This window comes from Lepidochelys kempii, chromosome 4, assembly GCF_965140285.1.
Source record: "Lepidochelys kempii isolate rLepKem1 chromosome 4, rLepKem1.hap1, whole genome shotgun sequence".
Classification (NCBI taxonomy): domain Eukaryota; kingdom Metazoa; phylum Chordata; order Testudines; family Cheloniidae; genus Lepidochelys; species Lepidochelys kempii.
The window spans coordinates 97,078,422-97,103,804 of record NC_136383.1 but is presented as its reverse complement, the minus strand read 5'-3'; the positions used below and the strand labels follow the sequence as shown (position 1 = coordinate 97,103,804).

Here is a 25,383-nt window from a genome sequence, read left to right as displayed (position 1 = left end):
TACTAATTACTTAGACTTCTGTATGGCATTTGACTGCATGATATTTTGATTAGAAACCAGAACCATACAAAAATCAACATGATAAACATTAAATGACTTATTAAAAAATGATGTAGCTAAATTATAGGGCTCAAAATGTAACTAAACAGGACATCATCATCATCAAGCGGATACGCTTCAGTGGGGTCCCACAAGGCTTGGTTCTTGGCCCTATCTATGCTAGTCAACATTTTAATCAATGACTTGGAAGAAAACATAAAATACTGATAAATTTTGAAGATGGCACAAAGATTGGAGGAGTGGTAAATAATGAGGATGAGAGGTCACTGATACAGTGATCTGGATCGCTTGGTGCAAGCGAACAATATCCATTTTAATATGGCTAAATGTATATGCATACAGCTAAGGAGGAGGATACAGGCCATGCTTACAGGATGGGGGGAGGGGGGTTGCTCCATCCTGGAAAGCAGTGAATCTGAAAAAGGCTTGAGCATCATGGTGGGTAGTCAGCTGAACATGTGCTCCCAATGCAACATTTGTGGTCAGAAGGGATACTCTGATCTTTGGATGTATAAAAAGGGAAATATCTAGTAGGAACGGAGAGGTTACATTACCTCTGTATTTGGCACTGGTACACCCACTACTGTAATACAGCATCCAGTTCTGGTGTCTACAGTTCAAGAAGGAAGTTGATAAATTGTAGAGGGTTCAGAGAACAGCTGTGAGAATGATTAAAGGTTTAGACAACATGCCTTATAATGAGACATTTAAGGAGCTCACTCTATTTAGCTTATCAAAGAGAAGTACCTAAATGGATAACAGAAATTTTATAATAAAGGTCTCCTCTTTATTCTGGCAGATAAAGGTATAACAAAATCCAGTGGCTGGAAGTTGAAGCCTAGGAAGTCTGCTCAATTGCTGATGGCTCCTGGGAGAGCTGTTGGGGTTATCTCATGGTGTCAACTTGTCCATAACTTGATTACCTTCTGGCACAGGTGTAATGAGCAGGCATCTCCTGGCTTGTTTACATAGTACATCGCAGATGTGTCATCCATGAGAATATGCATGATGGGATTCTTTAAAACAGGAAGGAATGTTATGCAAGCTAATCTGATCACTCATAATTCTAGATCATTTATGCGTAGAGTCATGTCCTTTTGAGACCACATTCCTTTTATCTGGAGGTGGTCTAGTTGTGCACCCCAATCCCTGTTCCTGATGCATCTGTGATTAGTGTCTTTTGTAGGAAGAAATGTAGAGAAGGGCTTATGAACATTCTTGGGATCTGACCACTAGCTCAGAATGTGAGCTGGAACCACGATATGCATGTTCATTTGATGTCTCCTGTGATGATACATCGACCTTAGCCAGCCTTGTAAAGGACGTAGGTGAAGCCTGGCAAGTGGTATCATGTATGTGCATACTGATAAGTGGCTTAGAAGTCTGAAGCGAGTTTTTACTGTGTGTGTGTAATGGGGTACTTGGCCCCTTAGATGAAACAGGAGCCAGTTCTGCTGTTCCAGTCCAGGTGCACCCTAGTTTGGTGTCACGAATTTGGTGTAACCCTGGGAGTTATAAATGCAAGACAGATCAAAGGCAAGGGACAGTTTAGAACCCAAGGTTGAGAGACAGTTCAGAAAAAGAGCAGAGCTGGGTTAAGAGCTTCAAGAAGGGATGATCGAAGTTCTGAAGTGAATATTCCCGATTTGAAGAGAGAAACCCCTCTCCTGATCTGTGTAAATGAAGGGGAGAAGGGGTGTCCCAAGGAGGGGGCAAATGAATAGAATCCTTCAATGGTGATGCTGGATTTTTGAGGTGGCACAAGTAATGTGCGGTCTGGGATGTGTACCAGTGCTCAGTGTAGTGCCATCAGGGCCAAGACTGGTGCCAAAGACATAGCAACTAATGCTAGTACCAACACCAATCCTGGTGCTTGTCAGCAGCTAACAGTGTTAGATGTAGGCACTCAATCTCTTTGTTACCAAGCCGGAAGCTGTGCCAGTGTCATTTGCCCCATCATAGGAATGGGCTCAGTGCTCTGTTCCTGGGATGAGAGTGAAGGTTTAAGCCTCTCTTTACGGAAAGAGATATGAGTATGAAGAACAATGTTTATCTTGGTGTTCTGATATCCCTTGTCTTGGTGAGGAGCAGCATCAGTTTTCAGTGCTGGCGTTGTAGCCAGTACCGAGATAGTTTTTGCTGGTCTCAAATCCTTGCCTAACAGTGCTACAGTTCCTTTGCTGGTACTGCCCTTAGGTGTTGTATGCTGGCTAACAGGGTCACTGGCTGATTGGAACTCAGAAGCTACTAGTTCCATTTTGGAGACTGATGCCCATTCTCTAGGGTCTGAAGTTCCTCTCACTGACTGCTCAAGAAGGTAAAACTTCTGCTAAGGGTCCCTGGATTTACTTGTTCTTGTAGAAAAAGTACAGGAAACCAAGCAGCAGTCCAGCACATGGCTCTCACCTTTATGAAGCTTTTATGATAGTCTGTCAGAGGAATGAGTTTGTTAGATGATGGACAGAGTTTGAAGCCTAAGGGCTTCAAATACACCATTTTAGATTAAGAGAGTGGCACAGAATGCTACAGACAATTTAAGAAATTAAGTTTTTTTAAAATGTTATTAAAAAATTAAAGGAAAGGGGAAATTTGTTAGGAAATTAAACTGAACTGCCTAATTAGAGGAGGAAAATGCAAAAAGAAAAATTTAACTGATGGCTATAAGAAGGAACTGAGGGTTGGTTGTAGCCATTCTGCTTTTTATGCTCTCAGGTAGGGGAAGGGCACACGGACATGCCTGGTGCATGGGAGGCCCAACAAACAATGCTATTCAAAGAGTCTGATCTTGCACACAAGCTGAATGAGCACCTGGAGTGAGATCCACACAGACATATACTCTCCTGATGGACTACTACCACAGCCGAGTCCAGTGGAGACACTTAAGTTTGATTCCCTTCTTGCAACAAGAGATAGGGGACAGAGAATAGGATGTTCTTTTGAGGGCCCTACGCTCTGGAACTTGATCCTCACCTTGTCTGAAATAGCCTGAATTTGTTGATCTTCATATTTCACTGTAAAGTCTGACGCTTTATTGGGTGGGTGGGGGGGAAATGGTGATTTTATGAGGGAATTGTTTTTTTGGTTGAGTAGGATTTTTTTTTATTTTTTTTTGCTGCAGTGGTATGGTGCTACTGGATGGTATATTAACTTTTCGGGGCTGCTAGGTGATATTTCTGTGACTAAATTTAAATTACTGTTAGGATTGTAAGTTTAATTACTGTCAGGGAGCCTAGAGCTTGTGAGCATATAGGCATTATCTTATACTTTAAATCAAAATAAATGAAATATACACTTGAAACAGAATTGGCCAAAGTGTGGTCCACAGTTTTACAATGTAGTTTAAAAGTTCCCCCACCTTTAATATATATGTATGGCATACAGATACTACAGGTCTCAACACGTGACTGTTCTGAGCAATGGCATTTCTATATTGAAAATAAACAGCTGCAGTTTGCTGCATTTTTTTTAAAAATATCAGCATAGGCCATCTGGCTCTAGACAAGTTGCCAACTTGGCCCTCAGGTGGACAAAATTTGGTGAGTCAAAAGTTAAATATGGAAAACTTCCACCTGATCTATTTCTTGGCCCTATGAACCTCGCTCCTTAAAATTATAGAAGGACGGTATCCAAGCTTCCTAAAAGTGTAAAAAAAAATTGCTACTTCAGAGCAGATGTCAAAGGAACCAGAGGGACTGAGGAAGCTTTCCTCTCTTGATACTCTGTCGTCCTTTATAACAACTAAGCCTTCAGACTGTCTGCAAGTATGCTGGGACTGATGTGCATACTGAAAGTTTTTCTGTGAATGCTGGTACTGCCACTGACAGCAAAAAAAAAAAAAAAAAAAAAGGCCCGCCTTTTAAATAACAGTTGAGAGAAACTGTTTATACAGGGCATCACCTGTCTTTCTACTGAACAAATCAGGACCGCTGAGAGACAAATCCAACACTGCAAACCTCTCACAAGAGTTCGAGGCACATGTTCTTGACTACAAATGCCTGTGCTAAAAACTAATGGCCAAACCAGCAGACCCAAGAAATAGCATCTGACATCTAATTTATACTCTGACAATTATTTTACATGAAATGACGACAAAGAGTAGACACATTTACAAAAACACAATTGAAGAATACACATACAGTCTTCAAAGGAATGTTCTTGGAAGCAAAAAATATCTATAAGGTAGGTAATGTTTTATGTCATTCATAAAACGCTTCAGTAGAGTTGGAAGACAAAGTACAGGCGCTCTATGTTCAATAAGATTTGAAAAAATTTCACAAAATGACTATTACAGAGATCATGTTTTGACTGCCATCACCCAAAAAAGAAACAACATTAAGTGAATAAATGTACTCTTAGTAACTGAGTTGTTAATTCTAAATTGTATCTGAGAGCTCTCTATGCAGATTAGCTAAAAAGACATTTTATGCAATACGAAATTAAAGTGGTCACATAAAACTACATCAAGTTACTTTGAGAGGCCATCACCTCTCAATGGCTAGTTAAGCCCACATATGTTACATATAAAGTTCATTTGTTCCATATCCTTACCACACAGACATCTGCCTGTTTACATGAACATGTAGGGCTGATTAACAACTCGAGCTGAGATCGAAGTTTCTCATCATCCCCAAGAACCTGATTGAATTTCTTCACAAAATCTTGTGCTTTTCCAGGATCTGGAAGGTTTTCTATATTAATAAAATTGAAACATAAGATAAACCTACAACTTATAACTCAGCACAATTTAGCTATTTCAATATTTGTAATCATGCAATCTTCAGATACACTGTAATAACTATTTACAGAGCAAATTAACACACTCACTTGCTATGGTCATCAGCTTTCCAAACATGGCACTACTATTTGCTTCCGACTGGGGAGGAGGAAAAAAAGCATCAGTGATATTCCCTAATATGCTATATTACACACTTCATTTGATCTGTCACTACTTTTGTTGCAGCCCTCTCCATTTTAATTTTTTGGAACAACAGACAAAAAATAAAGTACAATGGTATTAACAACAAGTGTTACACTAAAAAAACCTGCAAAACTAATATGTAGTATACATTCTGCCTTTTGTAATAAGACAGAACTGCAACAAGCCACTGAAACATGATAAACCAAACATGAATTTTCATCTACAGTTTCAGGATACAGCCTATACGGAGAATTCAAGCAACATCCTATTTTACTAAACTATCATTTGAACTCTGCTTTAACACGAACAAATTATCATCATTATTTTGATGTTACAGCATTTTCCATTTAAGAATCTTAAAACACTACAGTGAATTAAGCGAAAGTGAGAAACGGACAATAAAATGTTACATATGACTTTTTGACTCTTTTAGAAGTTGTTAGTTGGAAACAGAAACTCATGATAAATCCTGTAACTGTGAAAGTGATTTTTAAAATATCTGTTTATTTCTACTTAATGAAAGATCAACATTTTGTGAATGTAAACCAAAACAGCAAAATAATCACATTAAGCAAAAAAATTATCTCTATGTAAATTAGCTCTAATGATAAAGCAATACGTTTTTAAAAACCATACAGTGGGCTGCTTATGCAAGTCCAGTAATTCCCGTACATGACTCCTAAGCATATTCTGGCACTTCCACATCTCATTCAGTGCTCTGTAAAGGGGAGGGAAAAAGAATGACAATCATATTCGTTCAAATGCTGTAAGAATGTGCTAGTTTTATGGAGCTAGTAAAGCATATGCTATTATTATTAGCTGAGTTTATATTTTTCACATGTACAACATTTGTAACACACTAGAAAGGTGTTCTATCAAATGTTACACTAACTGGGGTTACAAGTTTCAAGCATAGTGGACAAGATTTTGTCTCATATATAACAATGTAATCCAGAACATCTCCATTGATTTCAGTGGAGCTGCTCAAGATTTATACTGGTGAAATTGAAACCAGAACCTGGTCCATTATCTTTGTCAGAGCTTTCAACTTCCATGAAGCCTTAAAAAAAACATCACACACCTAGGAAACTTCCCAACCCCAAAAACAAACATAACCTCCCCTCAAAAACTAAAACAGAATGAAAATTGAAAAGAATTTCTCGTATAAGAAACAAAGAGAATATTTTAGTTAAAAAATATTAAGATCTCTAAAGTAGAAAATTTGAAGCTAAGGTTCCTAAGCCCAACCCTAGCTCTGTCCCTCTACCTGAATTAATCCTTTAACCAATGTCCTCCCAAACATTCTTCCCTTCTAGGACAAATCAGTCACTCTATACTACAAAACTTGTCTACAAAAGACAAACGCACATGAGACTCAATCCTCCACTATACCATCCTCATACTAATATACCAATATTATACCATTTTGTATCAGTTAAGACATACAAGCCAGAGACAACACCATCTCCCTACTGTCCATCCATCTATAACCAATCTGCTATGGACAAGATATTACAGATGCCCCATTCTCTCACACACAAAAAATGGAAATAATATTCTCACGGGCCACAAATTTATTTGCATTCTGTTCAATTTACACATTGAACAGACAGAAGTCTCATAATACTAACTGCCAATACCAAAAACCTTATAATTCTTTTAAAAGCCATATTGTAGCCCTAAAATTGTTACTAAATTGACATTTTGAATTTTGTTCAACTATATCTTTCTTGCACATTACTTTCAATCTTGCAACCAGGTAACCAATCTTATTCAAAATAACTGACATCAGGGTTTGTTATTCTTGATGTAAAAATCATTGAAAACATTAAAATTGGATCAAAATACCTCCTAACATCAGGGCATCCTGTTTTTATTGTAGTTATCCATCTGGAATCAGCATTTAAAAATATGTGTACTTGAAATACTTTGAAACTATAATTGCAAACAATATTGAGAATTCATTATTTATTATTGTTTTGTTCATCTTGTGATAGCACAGTGGGGGATCTGGATGATAGATGCTGTACAAACACTATGGAGGACCCGCACAGGGACTAGGGACCGAATGGCTAGGCAGCAGTTCTGCAGAAAAGGACCTAGGGGTGACAGTGGACGAGAAGCTGGATATGAGTCAGCAGTGTGCCCTTGTTGCCAAGAAGGCCAATGGCATTTTGGGATGTATAAGTAGGGGCATAGCGAGCAGATCGAGGGACGTGATCGTTCCCCTCTATTCGACATTGGTGAGGCCTCATCTGGAGTACTGTGTCCAGTTTTGGGCCCCACACTTCAAGAAGGATGTGGATAAATTGGAGAGAGTCCAGCGAAGGGCAACAAAAATGATTAGGGGACTGGAACACATGAGTTATGAGGAGAGGCTGAGGGAGCTGGGATTGTTTAGCCTGCAGAAGAGAAGAATGAGGGGGGATTTGATAGCTGCTTTCAACTACCTGAAAGGGGGTTCCAAAGAGGATGGCTCTAGACTGTTCTCAATGGTAGCAGATGACAGAACGAGGAGTAATGGTCTCAAGTTGCAGTGGGGGAGGTTTAGATTGGATATTAGGAAAAACTTTTTCACTAAGAGGGTGGTGAAACACTGGAATGCGTTACCTAGGGAGGTGGTAGAATCTCCTTCCTTAGAGGTTTTTAAGGTCAGGCTTGACAAAGCCCTGGCTGGGATGATTTAACTGGGAATTGGTCCTGCTTTGAGCAGGGGGTTGGACTAGATGACCTTCTGGGGTCCCTTCCAACCCTGATATTCTATGATTCTATGATTCTAAGTGAAACTACACAGAGAAGTTTCCAATCTAAGAAACAATTACATAAATAAAAATCAGTTTAGTTCATTTCACCAGCTATTAATGTCTAAATCCAGAGGAGTTAGAGTTCTCAAATTACTTGACTAACAAGAACATCAAGTCTTGTCATTACCAGTACTTTGACTATGAGATAGCAAAAAAGACTGATAATTTTCTATCAAAAGGCATGTGCTGGAAAATACTCAAAAGAAAGATATATTTTAAAAGTATCTAAGCAGCCTACTTTTCTACCTCTACTCACTTGACAGCATTTGGATCCAAGCTAGCATATAAATAGTACAAGCATTTCATTCTCTCTTCTGTTTCCAAATTGTGTGGGACAAGATACTGAGCAAAGATTTTCTCTACCAATAACCTGCAGAAAAGAGAAAAAGTTTAAATAACTTTTTAATACCGTATATTTCCAAAGTCATCCATAATGTCAGATTAATTGTAAAACAGAGATCCTGACCTCTTGAGGTCCCTTGTAGCCCTACATTTCTATGATTTTATGCTATACCGGCACCGGAACCTTCTCCTAATGGGTAGAAGAAGATAATAACTATCTGCTTTCCACAGGTTTCCTTCCTGCTGCTATTGGAAAGGTGTGAAAGAAATGCCCAGATGAACTCTCCCCCATTCCTTCAGATGCCAAGAAAAATGGGCCTTAATCACCCATGATATTCTCCTCTCTCCCTCTAGATTCTTTGAATAACTAGTCTCAGGATCTCTTCTTGTCGCTATTCTCATTTAAAGGGGAACAGGAAGAGTATGCACACCCATAGAGTAAAAAACACAAAAGGAGAATACAATAAGAAGCTGAAGAAAAGGTAGAATTAGCAAAATGTCTCAAAAGGTAAGGATAGTATTAGAGAAACAGAAACAATGTATTTAAAACTGCTCATATTTATGATAAAAAAAACTAAGGACAAACAACACTGAAAAAGATGGAGGTAAACATACATCAAGATATACTTAAGAAAAAAGAGTGAAGGGAAAACGAAGTGGGCAAAGTTAAATTCCTCAACTTCTTTTATAGAAACTTTGATTAAAGAACTTCACAATAAAGTAGTTGCAGTTTATATGATTATATGTAAATAAAATACAAAAACAGACTGTACAACAGATCAGCTTTAATCACACAGTGATATAATTGCATACCAAAAAATACATTAAAAGAACATTTTTAGGGTTGCAAAGTCAAGCTCTAAAATGTTAGGCAGTGACAAAATTAAGGCTGTGTAACCTTCGTTCTGCGTGTGTGTGATGATACAAACATGATCACATACTATTTCCCTGCCCCCTCTCCAGTTTTATTCAGTGCACAGGATGGATAGTGCTCAAGGACTGAGACGGCTGTTCAATAACTCTTTTTATCCCCATCATTCAGTGTGGCCCTGAGGGTTTTCACAGAAGAGGAACAGAGTCACAGAGGAAATAACCAAAATTTGCAAAAGACTACACTAATCTGAGACACATAGGGCCTGATTTTCAGAGGACATAGCATTTTAATAGTACTCTGTAAGCTCAAAGCACTGTACACGCATTAAGTTAACCCCTGCAACACTACATTTGAGGGTTGTGGGTAAGTATTCTTACGTTCATTTACAGATGGGGAAACTGAAACAAGACAGACAAAATCATTTACCATACCACAGAGCAAGTCAGCTAGAATTGGAACTCAGTGCTTTTGAGCCCCAACAGTGGTTCATCCCACCAAATCACACTGCCATACTATTGGAGAGAATGAGCATTCCCAGCTCTCATTGACTTCAGCTGCAGTTGTGAGCATCAAGCACCTCTACAAATCAAGCCCCAATTTTTTTCAAGTTGGGCACCCAGAAAATAAGTAGCATACAACTAGTGGGCACCTGGGAAAATGCTGGTCTAAATGATTTGCCCAGAATCACAAAAGGAATCTATGGCAGGAACAGAAACCTAATCTCCTCAGTGGCATTCAACCGCCTTAACTATGACAAAATACTGTGACAGACTGATAATATCCTGTATTATCCTGAATAAACCTTATGGAATTAAGATAAACTTTACTGAATGAAGTTTAATGAATTAGGGTTAACACCTTTGGAGCTCATTGTATTGCAAATGCAAATGTTTATGTACTATTGTGAGAGTGTATGGAATTTAGCAGAAAAACAAGATTAATGAAATCAGTGGAAAGAATTAGGAAGTTCAAAGGTCTTTCTGGATCAATACATATAAAGTGGATTTCTTTCAGAAACACAATGAGGTGAGGGGAATGCAAATTCTCTCCCTCCAAAGCCAACCTTCTGAAGATATACAAAGGGTCTCTCTCCCTAGGGTGTACTACCTACCTGCTTCTGGAAACTCCAGTTCAAAACCCCCTGGGCTGTATAAAAAGGGAACTGAATATGTTATGAGGGTGCTTGTTCTAAGATGAAGCCACAAGGATGCCCGTAGGATGAGTTACTAAAATACTGCACTTGCTAGAGCCCCTAGGATGAACTCTGGTAAGCTTATTAGCATAGGTTCTTTTATGGTTTTTAATATGTTTTCTCTGTTATTCTTTACCTTAAAAATAAAGTAGACTTGCTTAGAAAGAACTGTATAGTAACTTATATCTGTAGCAATTACACTGTTATCTGTCTCTGAAGAGAAGACAAGAAGGTATCTTTGGGCAACCTGTCTGCATTGGGAACAACAAGTGAAGGCATGGGCACTGTCCAACCTGAGAATACCCTGATCAATAGGCAGAGATGCATTTTTCCACCCAAGAGAGGGAACTGCTGTGGAACTGAAAGCCAAGAGTGGGTACCCTTGCTGAATCACTGACAAGAAAATACAGGTGCAGTTGCCATAACATGACACATACTTTCTCTTCTTTCAGTCCTCTGCCTTATTCATTCCACAATTCTAATTTTTGTAACAAGTGAGGCAAGGGTTCTACAGACAACCACCTCATTCACTAGGCTAACACTGATTTATTCCCTGCACGCTACCCATCTTGTGCACTGAAGGAGGCAACGGGTCCTATTAAAAAAAAAAAAAGTACCTCATGTAATTAAAGACTGTATTATTATGCATGCCTATGAAAGCAGAATTAAGGTTGCACAGGGAATGATGGATTTTAGCAGTCAGCCTTAGCAACCTTAGCAAAAAAAAAACACTCCACAATAAACAAAAACTGAGTACAGGAGAAGCAAAAGTAGAGTCTTTTTCTAAGAAGCAGTCAGTCAGTTTAAGAAAGAAAAAGCTAGCCAGCGTCTCAGATCTAGCTCCAAGTCTACAATTTGGGGCTAGATACAAAAAAACCTGAACATCCTAAACAGCTTAGTGCAAATAACACCATGCCTTTAATCGGGGGTGGGGCGGGAGTGTTGAATTAATTCTGAATCTATATGAAACACTTGCAGCACTAATGTTTAAAATGTGCCATGAGGACATCATTAGCATCTTCTAACAAATTCCTCAGGATAAGTCTATACTTTTGTTCTTCAGAATATTTCTTATAGCTATACAATTAAATTTATGAAGGCTTAAATTGACTCACTTGTCATCAATGCTATTCTGATAATATATGTGCAAAAGTTTATCCTTTATCCAGCTCACTTTCTCTGCAGCATCTTTGCCAGCCTCAGCATGAAGACAATACTTCTTGTATAGCTGGGCAAGTCCCATCATAGCTTCTTTTCTTACTCGCCACTTAAGAGAAAAATATGTTTATTAAATATCTATCACAAACACACACAATATATACTAAATGCAATGAAGTGAGAAAGACAAAGTTAACAGACAGATGCAGTAAACACTCTGAACTTTAATTCATGGAAGCAACCAGAACAGAACAGAACAATGATTCATTTAGTTAGGTATTACTGTCTCCTACATAATGATCTACATTGGAAGCTTCAGAAGATCCAACTTTTCCTCTCTCTCCACCCCAAAGAAGTTCATGAAGCTGCAATTCTGATATGTGTACTTTTGGAGAGAATTTCTTCCACATCTCAGCTAGTCCTGAAGTATGAGAATTCATAGTGCTTGTGACAGACTGACAATGTCCTGAATTTATTTTATTGAATTACATTAAACCTTACTGAACTAAGGTTCATACTTTGGTGGTATATGATATTTAAAATGCAAATGTTTTTGTGAGATTGTGAAATTGTATAGAAATTCTTTAACAGAAAGAAAAGATTAATGCAATCTCCAGAAGGTATCATGAAGTTCAAAGGTCTTTTTGGAAAAATAGGTGTGATGAGGATTTCCTAGTAAGTACCTTGGGTTGAGAGGGATGCAAATTATCCCCTCAGAAGGCAACCTTTGAATATATGTCCTATGAGAGAGAGAGAGACTCATTGTGTACTAATTACCTGCATCTGGAAACTCCAGATCAAAGACCCTGAAAGGGCAAACTGAACAGGTTATGAGTATGATTGTCTTAGCTCAAGCTGTGATAAACTGATAACCCCAAGGACTTTCCAGGGTTGGGGTTAAAGGACTTATCTTTCCAGAATCCATGTTAGGGCCGGGGTTAATTCTAGTAAGCCTATTACCATACATTTATACTGTTTTGTTGTTCTTAATGTTTTTTCTTTAATACTTTTTACCTTAAGGATAAAGTAGGTCTGCTTAGAAAGAACTGTGCAGTAGTTATAACTGTTGATAATCACTCTCTGGAGAGAAAGAAAGCAGGTGTCCTTCGGGCAACCTATCTATGCTGGGAAATACAGAGTACTGTGCAGTCTGGGAATACCCCAGTCAGAAGGGAGAGACACAGAGGTCTTCACGCAGGAAAGGCAATGGCCGAGGGGAAATATTGGTGCAGTTCCCCTGAACTGTGACAGTGCTCATAATTTTTTTAATCCTATCTAGTGTAATTGCATTCATGTAGTGTGTCTAATCTCATTCCAATTTTACTAAACTATTTGCCTCCATACTGTCCACTCATTTTATAAAGCTCTTATGCCTCCCTCTCAGTATTATTCATTAGTGGCAATGCTCAAAGGCCCCAATTATGCTAGTGGTCCTACCCCAAAGAGGTTACATTTTTCTTGTAAAAAATGAATTCTGATTTCAATCCATCGTTGTATGGAAGTGTCTCAAATCCTATTTTGCTCAAACCACTTTCTATTTCTACCAACTCCTTTTTCAGCTGGAATAACAAAATTAATCCATTATTTATTCCAAGGACCTTTGTTGAGTTGATGAGAGAACTTTCATCTTGCCAAATCATTGCAAACTAAAGTCCCCCATTCTAAAATTGACAGTGCATGGACAATTTGCTATATCCACAGAGAACCCCACTGAAGTTAATGGAGCTCTCTACATGAACAGAGAAGTCTGCTGATACACCATCAATTGAATAGTCAGGAGCTATTCCATATAAAGAGGGAAAAATCAGATCCATGTTTTGCCATATATTTCTTAAATCACAAAGCAATTCACAATCAGTAACATTGGATGTAGGTAAAAGGCAAAAAGAAAAGGAGTACTTGTGGCACCTTAGAGACTACCCAATTTATTTGAGCATGAGCTTTCGTGAGCTATAGCATCCGATGAAGTGAGCTGTAGCTCACGAAAGCTCATGCTCAAATAAATTGGTTAGTCTCTAAGGTGCCACAAGTACTCCTTTTCTTTTTGCGAATACAGACTAACACGGCTGTTACTCTGAAACCGGTAAAAGGCAAGACACTATGAATTTTCCACTAGGTGGCATGACATATCATGCAGATTTTAGAACAGAAAACTTTCAAGTACACATAAAATCAATTATGTAAGTTATAAAATATTTACATCTTTGTGGGTATTTGCCTACTTACCTACCAACTAAAACAAACTAAGAAGAAAAAGTATTACAAAAATATTTATTTTTCAAAAAGTAGTAAAATACTGTTTTCCACATTTAGATGTAGATGTTCACATCTTGAGCTATGTGTTCATTAGATATCATACAGGAGACAGGAAAGACTGAGTTGTCATTGGGAAGAAAGAAGGAAGGTGAAGGAGAAGGATTAGGAGGAAAGGTTTTGGAAAAATTCAGCTTTGGACAGGTTATGCTTAAGATGGCAGTAGAACGTCCATCAAAAGGAGGTATCAGAAGCAGCTTGAAATGTGAAATTGGTAGGCTGGGGAATCACTGGCACAAAGGTAGTAGTTGAAATCATGGGAACAGAGTGGGACAGTAACAGAGAGAACAAGGGAGGGCAGAATCCTGAGAGAATGCGATCAGATGAAGGAGAAATTCAGATATCACAGTGATGGGTGTAGAAAAGAATCTATAGCGAAAAGGGAAGGTAAGAAGCTATTATATGAAAAACTGAAAGATCAGTCAGTAGGGTACTGATCACAGTCAAATAAGCCAAGAGAGAAGAGAAACAAAAGTTGGAGAATGAGATCATCAGCGTCAAAGGCAGCAGAATGATAAAGAAGGATAAGGATAGAAAAGCGCTCTTTTGATTTAGCTCAAAAGAGATTTTAAATACCTTGGTCAAAACCTTCCTGGGATACCTGGTACAATTAATCTCTTCTGTACCTGGGTGAGACAACAGTTTCCTGAGGTTCCAAAGAACCCTTTATTTGTCAGAAAGGTCCTTCTTCAGTTTTCTATTAAATCCAGGATAGAAAAATCACCAGCTTCCCCCTTTTTCCTCAATTCAAGGGGTCTCTAAAACAGGAGCCAGGAAGGTTGTCAGATCCCCAAATGCTTTTGAATCCTCCTTCAGTGGAGGAGGAAAAGTTAAAACGGGAGATACTCAGGGAAGTGGTTAAAGAGAGAAGGGAGCTTGGAGTCTGTTCCTTTGATTTCTCATCCCAAAGCTACTCACTAAAGTAGACTGACACAAGAGTCTCTTTCTGAGGAAGGGAAAAGTCCCTAGCTGGTCTAGGATGTTTGGGCAAATGGGAACTTGAGCCAACTTTCAAAGGCTGTCCCAAACCTTTCCTTCAATAAGTGTCTTCCTAGAGAATTGAGATGAGATGGCACCATTCAACTTGGAGTCTCTAAGACAAAATGACCTGTTTCATCAGAAGAGGAAAGTGTTTGAACCATTTCTGCAGTGCCCTTTCTACAAGCAGGCTGGGTCTTTAGAAAAAGAGCTCTCCTGGAGGACTCTCATGGATCAGGTGCTTTCAGGTCCCCTCTCCTGGAAGCACTAAGACAACTTACACCGATGAATAGAACTAAGTCAGTAGTCTACAAAAATCTTTGAATAGCTGAATAAAAAGAGTAGCCCAAAAAGAATCAGATGGAAACAAATGGATGGACGTGTGTCAAGAACAAGGGCTTGTCCAAGGGGAATATGAACTGTGGAAAGCAAGTATTGTCATCACAAGAACTAGCAGGTACTCATGCAGGAGAGTAGTTAAATGAGGTTTAAAGCCTGTGTCCAGAACTCAAAAGATTACTAGATTCATAATGAGGAGGTCACAAGCAGATATAGAATAATAAGGCAAAAGCTTAAAAAAAACTGATGAATGCTGAGAGCTCACAAAAGTTATATAAGTATCCCTACTCACTTTGAAAGACAACTAAAATACACAGGAGTGAAAGCCTTTTAAAAACACCATGTTATATTACTGTTTACCTCAAATAGTTGTGTGTGCTTTGTAGCCATTTCCAGTCAGCTGTCAATTTTTATTTTTCCCAGAATTTAAGTCCATTAAGCTCTTTTCAGAGATGAATCCCATAAAGAAACCCCATCTAGAGCTGAAGTTAGTCTTCACTGACAAGTTTCTGGGAGGGTGCCTGATTCCTTTAGGCCAATCACACTGTCAGACCTCTGGCTAGTGAGGAGCTGATGGTGAAATTCACAATATTCCTGGCAGAATAATGATCTCATTTCCCTGATATATAGCCCCTGCTCAGACACACTGACTGCATTTCAACAGTCTGCCTTCTAGCGAGAATTAATGTAGCCACTGCATTCTAATTCAGTGGTCTCCAAAGTGGGGTGCATGCACCCCAGGGGGTGCGCAAGATGATCGACTGGGGGGCGCAGCAGGAGGAGCGCTGCCGGAGCAAAAGGGCAGTGCGGCAGGAGGAGCAACGCTGGAGGGGGGAAAAAAGGGGGGGGGGGCGGGGCGTGGTCCTGAGTCCTCCAGTGTCACTTCTCTCCGGCCGCTGGCTACATGGCTGCCCCTGCTCCTCTTGAGTCCTCCAGCCCAAGCTCTCAGGGCCACATTCTGAAAGGGGCTTTAGAGCCGCAGGCCAGGGCCCTGGGGACCCCTTAGCCCCTGCGTTCCAGGTGGCCCTGCCTGCCCCGGGGGGAAGGGGGGCAGCTCCCAGAATCGTGGCCATGGGGGTGATGCTGTACTGCGCAGAGCCACCTCCACGCACCCTGCACCAAACAGGAGCTGTCCCAGGTAAGTGTTCTGTACCTCCTGCCTGCCCCAGCCCTGAGCCTCTTCCTGCACCCCAACCCTGAGCACCCTCCCACACTCTAACTTCCTCCCAGACCCCACCCCCCCACCCCGAGCGCCCCGCTGCACCCTAACTCGCTCCCAGACCCTGCACCCCACCCTGAGCGCCTGCTATATTACAAAGTGTTAAACCAAAATTTTCAAAAATAATAAAGCATATTCAATCACATTGCTCTCACTAAAATTAATAATTTTTTTTAGTGAGAGCAAAAAGGTTTTTCGTATTGTTAATAAATAAAAACATTATTTTAAAAATAATTTATTTCATCTTTATCTCTGTTTTTTAATTTCTATTTTTTGTGTATGTTTTATAATTTACACAATATATTAGTACAGTAGTACATGTATATAATTTATACATAAATAAATATACATATATTAGGGGTGCGTGCTCAAAAAATTTTTACTGATAAGGGTGCACGATCAAAAAAGTTTGGAAACCACTGTTCTAATTAACTGCGCAAAACTGTAACCTATATCCTCAGTGCATAGAAGATTCAGGTTGGACAGGAACCAACAGTGTGCCCTTGTTGCCAAGAAGGCTAATGGCATTTTGGGCTGTATAAGTAGGGGCACTGCAAGGAGATCGAGGGATGAGATCATTCCCCTCTCTTGGTGAGGCCTCATCTGGAGTACTGTGTCCAGTTTTGGGGCCCCACACTACAAGAAGGATGTGAAAAAATTGGAAAACATCCAGCGGAGGGCAACAAAAATGATTAGGGGACTGGAACACATGACTTATGAGGAGAGGCTGAGGGAACTGGGATTGTTTCGTCTGCAGAAGAGAAAAATGAGGAGGCATTTGATAGCTGCTTTCAACTACCTGAAAGGGGGTTCCAAAGAGGATGATGGATCTAGACTGTTCTCAGTGGTAGCAGATGACAGAACAAGGACTAATAGTCTCAAGTTGCAGTGGGGGAAGTTTAGGTTGGATATTACGAAAAACTTTTTCACTAGGAGGGTGGTGAAGCACTGGGATAGGTTACCTAGGGAGGTGGTGGAATCTCCTTCCTTTGAGGTTTTTAAGGTCAGGCTTGACAAAGCCCTGGCTGGGATGATTTAGTTGGGGACTGGTCCTGCTTTGAGCAGGGGGTTGGACTAGATGACCTCCTGAGGTCCCTTCCAACCCTGATATTCTATGGTTCTATGATTCTATGATTTAAAGGCGGAAATTACTGCAAATAAAATATTATACCTTACCCGTTTATCTAGTGTTCTTTCCCTTACAAAGCCAAGTAGCTGGTCATTGACTAAAGAAAGGTCTCTCTTCCCAGCAGTTATAATTGTAACAATGACATCATGTCGAATCGCTTCTTCTGGGTCATGTGATCTAACCTTCAAGTACTCTGTTACAATTTAAAAAAAATAAAATCAAATCAATTACCATGAAAAGTATACTCAAGTGCTTTTGTTGCAGATGCACAACAAATGACAGTTTATAAGGAAAATTAAAACAACTACACAAACCTCAGTCAAAATGTACAACTATATCAACTACTGCACATAAAATTGTATATAATAATTCTCAGTCCCAAGGTGTTTACAATATAAGTAATACACTAAAAATGTTGTAAATCATTAAAGATTTGTTTGAGTCAAAAATGACAAAATTCCGAGTGAAACTCAGCTCACTGTTCCTCAATATTTTAGATTATGATGTTGGTAACACACTGTTCTATAATGCCTTGAGGGAGCATTATTTCACAGAAGCATGATCCATCACAACAGACTAAATTAAGGATTTTATTTTAGTCATAGTGCAATCTTCTGTCAATTTAAATAGCATCATTAATATCTAAATATAGAAATTATCATCAAAATCCTGTATTTGCCTTAATGCATTAATTTAAAAAAATCTTGTAGAAAAGTCCTTTACAGTATATTTTTTTGGGGAAAAAATGGATTTGCAACAACATTCTGCAACAGCTCCCTGAGAGTTACCAGTTCTTCAAAATACATATCAGAATCTTTAAAACGATCTATTTAAACAGACTATATTGATTTTATGACTTTATAGTTAGATACCTTTTAACAAGAATTTTTTTTGCTGTTTCACTGTAATGATTATTTGAAAATTGTTACAGGGCCATTGTGTCATCTAGTATTTATGGACTACTTGAGTACATCAAATATAGACTCAACAAGCCACAACACAGCTCAAATTATGTAGTGTATGCGTGGAACTGGCCAATATCCAGTAGACCCTCATGAGATCAAACTTATTTACATCAAACTCATTTACAGTTATAACTTAAACCATATCTGAACCAGAGAGTTTCCAAAGGTGAAAAGTTAGTATTCTCTAAACTACTAGCCAACCTACTAATCCCTTTTTTATAAAATTCTAGAGAAACAGTGAATAGAAATTAAAGGATTTATTTCCTGCTTTAGCTGCAAATCACAATGCAAACTTAACTGCGGAGTCACAACCGACATCTCTCTAATCAGACCACATATAAACTTGAACAATTTTACCTTAAGATCCCCCACTTATATTTCTTTACCTAAAATACTTAGAATATATCTTTCCAATGAATATTACTGAGGTCTGGTCTACATTTAAATCTTAGATCGACATTGCTCAGGGCTATGGAAAATCCACATCTAAGCACCACAGTTATGCCAATCTAGTCCCTGGTGTAAATGAAGCTAGAACAAAAGAAACATTCCTCCATCCAACCTAGCTACCATTGCTCAGGGAGGTGGAGTTCGTACAATGATGAAAATACTCCTTTTACTGCTATAGTCTTTGTCTACACCACAGGATTACAGTGGTACAGCTATGGCACTGTAGCTATGCTACTAAAGTTCCCATAACATAGATATGGCCTAAGAAAAGACCTGCCGAAGAATACAGATGTCTCAACAGCAAAACATAAGCCATGTCTACACTACCAGCTAAATCGGCACTGCTGTGATCGAAGCAGCAGAGTTGATTTAGCGGGCCTGGTGAAGACATGCAAAGTCAAAGGGCGAGCACTCTCCTATCAACATCTGTACTCCACCTCCCCAACTGGTAGAAGCTATGTCAATGGAAGAACATCTCTCATTGATGTAGCGTGGTGTAGACACCACTGGAAGTCATCCTAAATTATGTCGATTTCAGTTACGTAACTTGCATAAATGAACTAGTGTTACTCAGATCGATTTACAGAGTTAGTGTAGACTAACTCATAGTCTGGTGCATCAATACTAGCAGGTGAAGACAAGCAAAACTAATATTTTCCAGAGATTCCACAATACTGTGGGCACAAATTGAGTCTTAGCAATAATGCCTTATTCCACATTTCCAAAATACGTGAACCATTTAAAAAAAAGGAAAATACAGACCTATTTGCCTACTGTATAAAAATCTGCTCATTCACCTTTAGCAATTACTCAAACATCTGGTTTAAGGGGAAAAAAATCTGGTAAGTGTCCTGACTTTCAGTGTGCCGAGCATTCAGTTCCTACTGAAGTCAGTGGGATCTATTGGTGCTCATCACCACTGAAAATGAGACCAAGCATGCTAAGCACATACCATATGATTATGGTATTAAAAAAAAAGAGTGTGGGGCAAAGGGGACCGAAAAATGAAAATATGCCAAAGGATGTAACTGGTCTTTGTGTTATGTTCTTCCACCCCTGCTTTCCAATTTTCACAATTTAAAACTGGCTATAATGCTGGTCTGCAGGAGGAATTTAATCTTTAGATCATGGGTGGGATTTTGTAGATCAACAGAAGCAGAGTTAGGAAAATGCTGAGTACTTCTGAAAATCCCATTCCACATGCTCAATGGTTAACCTGAAAAAAGAAAAGGAGTACTTGTGGCACCTTAGAGACTAACCAATTTATTTGAGCATAAGCTTTTGTGAGCATCGTGAGATTCATCCGATGAAGTGAGCTGTAGCTCACGAAAGCTTATGCTCAAATAAATTGGTTAGTCTCTAAGGTGCCACAAGTACTCCTTTTCTTTTTGCGAATACAGACTAACACGGCGGCTACTCTGAAACCAATGGTTAACCTGCTCCGTCAGGGCCAAGATTTCATCAAAATTTGAGATGATGAGGTTAAAACTAATTCTACATAGGATAATTTCAATTGGACCACCTTTGTTCTATAAGGCTGGCATCAAAACATACCCAATGTAAAATGCCTACTTTTAAAAAACTCTCTCTTGCCTTCTACAGGAAAATCTACCTTAAATGAATGCCTTAGTACTCCCCATGCAGCATGGGCAAGTCCGGTCTTAACATATTTCAGAAACATATTGCTATGTACTTGAAACAATTGCCTCCCTCGGACAAAAATTATTTTAAACTTTGAATTATGCATCTTACCGGTGAGGTCTTTTGCTAAATCCGGATGGTTCATTAAACAATGACTGGCAAATTTCACACTTTCTAATCTCACAGGGACATGGATATCATTAAATCTAGAGAATGGAAAACAATGCATGTTAATTTTTGGATTATCTTTAAAAATCAATGTTACTCTTTACATCGTCACATAAGTATGTTGAGAATGTGTTATTGTTACATCAACTGCATAAAAATAATTTTAGAGTACAAAATAATACATACAATAGAATTTGTCTTAATCTCCATTAGGTTTTCAAAAAAGTAAAGCTCAAAATGCTTCTTGTGGAAAAAAAGGGGGCAAAAAGTATCAGGATAGCAATAATACACTTAAATAGGGCCAAGATTACACCCTTGGAGTGTTGAAAATAAGAATCCTCTAATATAATGTTGCATTTGGATATTAGGAAATACTATTTCACTACGAGGGTGGTGAAGCACTGGAATGGGTTACTTAGGGAGGTGGTAGAATCTCCATCCTTAGAGGTTTTTACGGTCCGACTTGACAAAGCCTTGGCTGGGATGATTTAGTTGGGGATTGGTCCTGCTTTGAGCAGGGTATTGGACTAGATGACCTCCTGAGGTCTCTTCCAACCCTGATATTCTATGATTCTATGATTTTAAATTGCTATTTACTTTAAAAAAAAAAAAAGCATGTGGACTTGCGAACACACAAAAAAAACCCACCAACAAAAGCATATACAAATGTCTAGGGAGAGTGAAGTATTGTATTGGAGGTATTTAATAAATACATAGAAAAGATGCTTTTAGGTATAACTTAATGCACCATCATAAACAAGGGTCTTATATTTTGGATCTAAGATCAATTCCTGGTCTTAAGGCAATCTCTTTGCAACTTAACTTTCAATTATTTCTGTTTTAAAACACTTAACATGGATCAAAGATTCCCTATTTTAAAACTCTATTTAATGGAAATCATAAAAACATAAGAATGACCATACTGGGTCAGACCAATGGTCCATCTACCCCAATATCCTGTCTTCTAAAAGTATCCAATGCCAGATGTTTCAAAGGGAATGAACAGAATAGGTGATTCATCCCCACTGTCCAGTCCTGGCATCTGGCAGTCAGAGGCTTAGGAACATTCAGAGCATGCGGCTGACCATCTTGGCTAATAGTCATTGATGGACTTATCCTCCAGGAACTTTTCTAATTCTTTTTTAAATCGAGGTACAGTTTTGACCTTCACAACATCCCCGGCACTGAGTTCCACAGGTTTAGTGTGCGTTGTGTGAAGAAGTACCTCCTTTTGTTTGTTTTAAACTGCTGCCTATTAATTTCATTGGGTGACCCATTTTTTGTGTTGTCACTTTCTCCACACCATTCATGATTTTATATAGACCTCTATCATACCCCCTTTTGTTATCTCTTTTCTCAGTCTTTTTAATCTCTCCTCATATGGAAGCTGTTTCATTCCCCTTATTATTTTTGTTCACTTCACTGTACCTTTTCCAGTTCTAATATATCTTTTCTGAGAAGGGGCATCCAGAACTGCATGGTGTTTTCAAGGTGTGGATGGATTTACATAGTGTCATTATGATATTTACTGTCTTATCTAACCCTTTCCTAATGGTTTCTAATATTGTTAGCTTTTTTGTCTGCTGCTGCACATTGAAAAAATGGTTACCCACCTTTTTGTAACTGTTATTCTTCAAGATATGTTGCTCATGTCCATTCTATTCTAGGTGTGCGCGTGCCCACATGCACAGTCGGAGACTTTTGCCTTAGCGGTATCTGTAGGGACAGCTGTGGCGCCCTCTAGAGTGCCATGCTCATGCGGTGGTATATCAGGTGCTGCTAGCCCTAATCCCTCTCAGTTCCTTCTTGCTGGCAACTCTGACAGAGGGGTAGTAGGGCAGGTAATGGAATGGACATGAACAACACATCTCAAAGAACAACACTTACGAAAAGGTGGGTAACCGTTTTTTCTTCTTCGAGTACTTCTTCACGTCATTTCCACTCTAGGTGACTAACAAGTAGTATCCCTGCAGGTGGGCTCAGAGTTCATGGTTGTGCGGCTTGCAGCACTGCTCTACCGAAGCTAGCATTGTCTCAAGCTTGTTAGGTAACGGGTAGTGAATGTGTGAATGGACGGCCAGGTAGTGGCCTCGCAGATATCCTGAAAGGGCACTTGGGCCAGGAAGGCCAACTAAGAGGCTTGCGCTCTAGCTGAGTGAACAGTGACAACTGCCAGCGGAATCATAGCAGAAATGGATGCAGGAGGTGATCCAAGACGAAATTCTCTGGATAGACACCGGACAACCCTTTATCCTATCTGCCAGAGCGACGAACAACTGAGTCAATTTACGAAATGGACCTGTCCTCTTGATGTAGAAGGCCAGCAGTCTCCTGATGTCCAGGGAATGCAATCTATGCTTCTCCTCAGACTTATAAGGTTTTAGACAGGAGACTGGCAAGAATATGTCCTGGCTCATGTGAAACCACCTTGGGCAGGAAAGCTGGGTGTGGCTGCAAGTGGACCATGTCCTTGAAGAACATGGTATACAGTGGTTCTGAGGTGAGCGTCCTAATCTTGGAAACCCTCCATGCAGAAGTTATTGCCACCAGGAACAACATCTTCCAGGATAGTAGGAGAAGAGAACAGGACGCCAAGAGCTCGAAGGGGACTTGCATGAGCTGCGTGACCACCAGGTTAAGGTCCCACAGAGGGAAAGGATCCCAGGCTCGAGGGTTGTCACTCCAGAATCTTCAGGAACCAGACCGTCATGCCAAGCACGAAGATCGACCTTCCGTGGAATGGAGGCTGAAAGGCCATTACAGCACCAAATGGACCTTAACAGATGAAAGGGACAACCCTGAAATTTAAGATGCACAAGGCAGTACAGGATCAGCTGCAGCGAGGCCTGTGCAAGCCTAATCCCCTGGGTCAAAGCCCAGCATATAAAACGTTTCCATTTGGCCATAAAAGTGGCCCTAGTGGAGGGCTTTCTGCTTCCCAGAAGGACCTGCTGGACTCAGGTCGTGCACTCCTGCTCCTCAGAACTCAGCCAGGGAGCAACCAAGCTGTCAGGTGCAGCACCACCAGGTTTGGGTGCAAGAGCCTGCTGTGATTCTGCAACAGGAGATCCGGCCAATGGAGCAGTGGCATCAGGGCCGACACTGACAGGTCCAGAAGCCTACTGAACCTGTGCTGGCGAGGCCAAGCTGGGGCGATGAGTACAACCTTGGCCCTGTCCTGCTTGACTTTCATGAGGACCCTGTGGAGCAATGGCACCAGCGGGAAAGCGTACATCAGATCCCCCGACTATGGAAGCAGAAAGGCGCCTGACCGGGAGTACCTGTCATGCCCCCAGAATGAGCAGAACTAGTGGCACTTTGTGTTCTGGCAAGTCACAAACAGGTCTTGAGGTATTTGTTGAGTCATCGCAGGTCCAGAATGAGACGTAGGCCCCCTTTCATCTTCTGGATTAGGAAATAGTGGGAGTAGACCCCTTTCCCCATCATTTCCTGAGGAACCTTCCCTCCTCAGCCACTTACAGCTGCGGTAGGTTGTCCACCTCCTGAACAAGAAGTTGCTTGTGAGAATGGTCCCCGAAGAGGACAGGGAAGAGGTGAGGTGGGAGGGAAGGGTGGCCGTAAAGTGGAGGATGTAGCCTGATGACACTACATCTAACACCCAATGGTACGAGGTGACCCTTGATCAGGCCTAACGGAAGAGGTGGAGGCGGTTCAGGAAAAAGCAGGACAGATCCAGGGAGGTGACAGATGCATCATTCCCAAGCGCACCCTCAAAATGAACGCTTCTGGTCCCCAGGGTGTTTTGCCGGGACAGACTACGCCAGTGAGTGGGTGGATGAAGGGAGTCGGCAGTTAAACCCTCCATCCCTTCTCCTCGCAGGCTCCTACTGAGGCTGCCAGTGCCTTGGTGGCGGGGGAGGCCGGAACAACTGCCGTGCAGGCTGAGGAGTATGCATCCCCAATGAACAGAGTGTTGCTCGGGTGTCCTTTAGGCCATGCAGTCTTGCATCCATTTGGTTGGAAAACAGCTCAACTGTCCAACGGGAGGTCCTGAATGGAGGCCTGCATCTTCTGAGACAGGCCGGCAGTCTGGAGCCTCGAACTGCGCCACATGGTCACTGCCGAGGCGACCACTCGGGTAGCTGAATTGGCTACCCAGGCCACCTGGAGGGAGCACAGAGCTACCACGGTATCTTCCTCCACCAGAGCCCCAAATTCCTGGGCCACCTCCTGGGACATAGTGTCCATAAACTTAAGGAGAGAATCCCACAAGTTACAATAATAACGCCCCAAGAGGGCCTGATGGTTTGCCACCCGAAACTGGAGACTGGCCATGGAATAAATCTTGCATCCAAACAGGTCCAGTCTCTTGGCCTCTTTATTCTTAAGGATGGAACTGGCTGATCCCTGTTGGTCCTTTTAAATGGCTGCCAATATGATCAATGACCATGGGGGCAGGTGGGTGTGTAAGTATTCAAATCTCTTAGCAAGGACAAAATACTTCTTTTCCGCCCTCTTGGAAGTGGGCGGGATGGAGATGGGGCAATATTCAGGACCTCTTTGTGCACGGAAAGCAGGCTGAACAATGTGTTCACCAGCTCCGCCATTTCCTCCGCTTTGAGCCCCAAGTTAGTGGCCACCTGACAGAACAGTGCATGATACTCCTTGAAGTCATCCAGTGGACTAGCCTTGGAGGGCCCCGCCACTGCCTCGTCCTGAGAGGAGGAGAATGACTAGAGGCATCGGGGGAGGGCCTGGGGCATCGTCACCTGCTGGGCAGGGAGGTCTCAGGGTGGGCACCGGTTCCTCCACCACTGTGTCCACCGGCACATCCTGCATCGAGCCTGGTGCCACCAATACCAACCTTGCTTT

The 25,383-nt window shown here is 40.6% G+C and overlaps 1 protein-coding gene across 6 annotated transcripts in view; it reads right to left on the bottom strand.

Annotated features, from left to right (window-relative positions):
- Positions 1–25,383, bottom strand: part of PDS5A (PDS5 cohesin associated factor A) — a 164,954-nt gene that overhangs the window by 49,806 nt on the left and 89,765 nt on the right. For 5 of the 6 annotated variants that reach the window (XM_073342241.2, XM_073342245.2, XM_073342242.2 and 2 more), the window contains exons 10-16: positions 20,494–20,588; positions 17,374–17,519; positions 11,306–11,457; positions 8,039–8,152; positions 5,615–5,696; positions 4,885–4,933; positions 4,609–4,748 (exon numbers count right to left, since the gene is read on the bottom strand). In XM_073342241.2, coding sequence (XP_073198342.1) covers positions 4,609–4,748; positions 4,885–4,933; positions 5,615–5,696; positions 8,039–8,152; positions 11,306–11,457; positions 17,374–17,519; positions 20,494–20,588 — 778 coding nt within the window. Of the gene's footprint in view, positions 1–413; positions 720–4,608; positions 4,749–4,884; positions 4,934–5,614; positions 5,697–8,038; positions 8,153–11,305; positions 11,458–17,373; positions 17,520–20,493; positions 20,589–25,383 lie in introns of those variants that run through there. The other variant, XM_073342246.2, reaches the window with a different exon arrangement.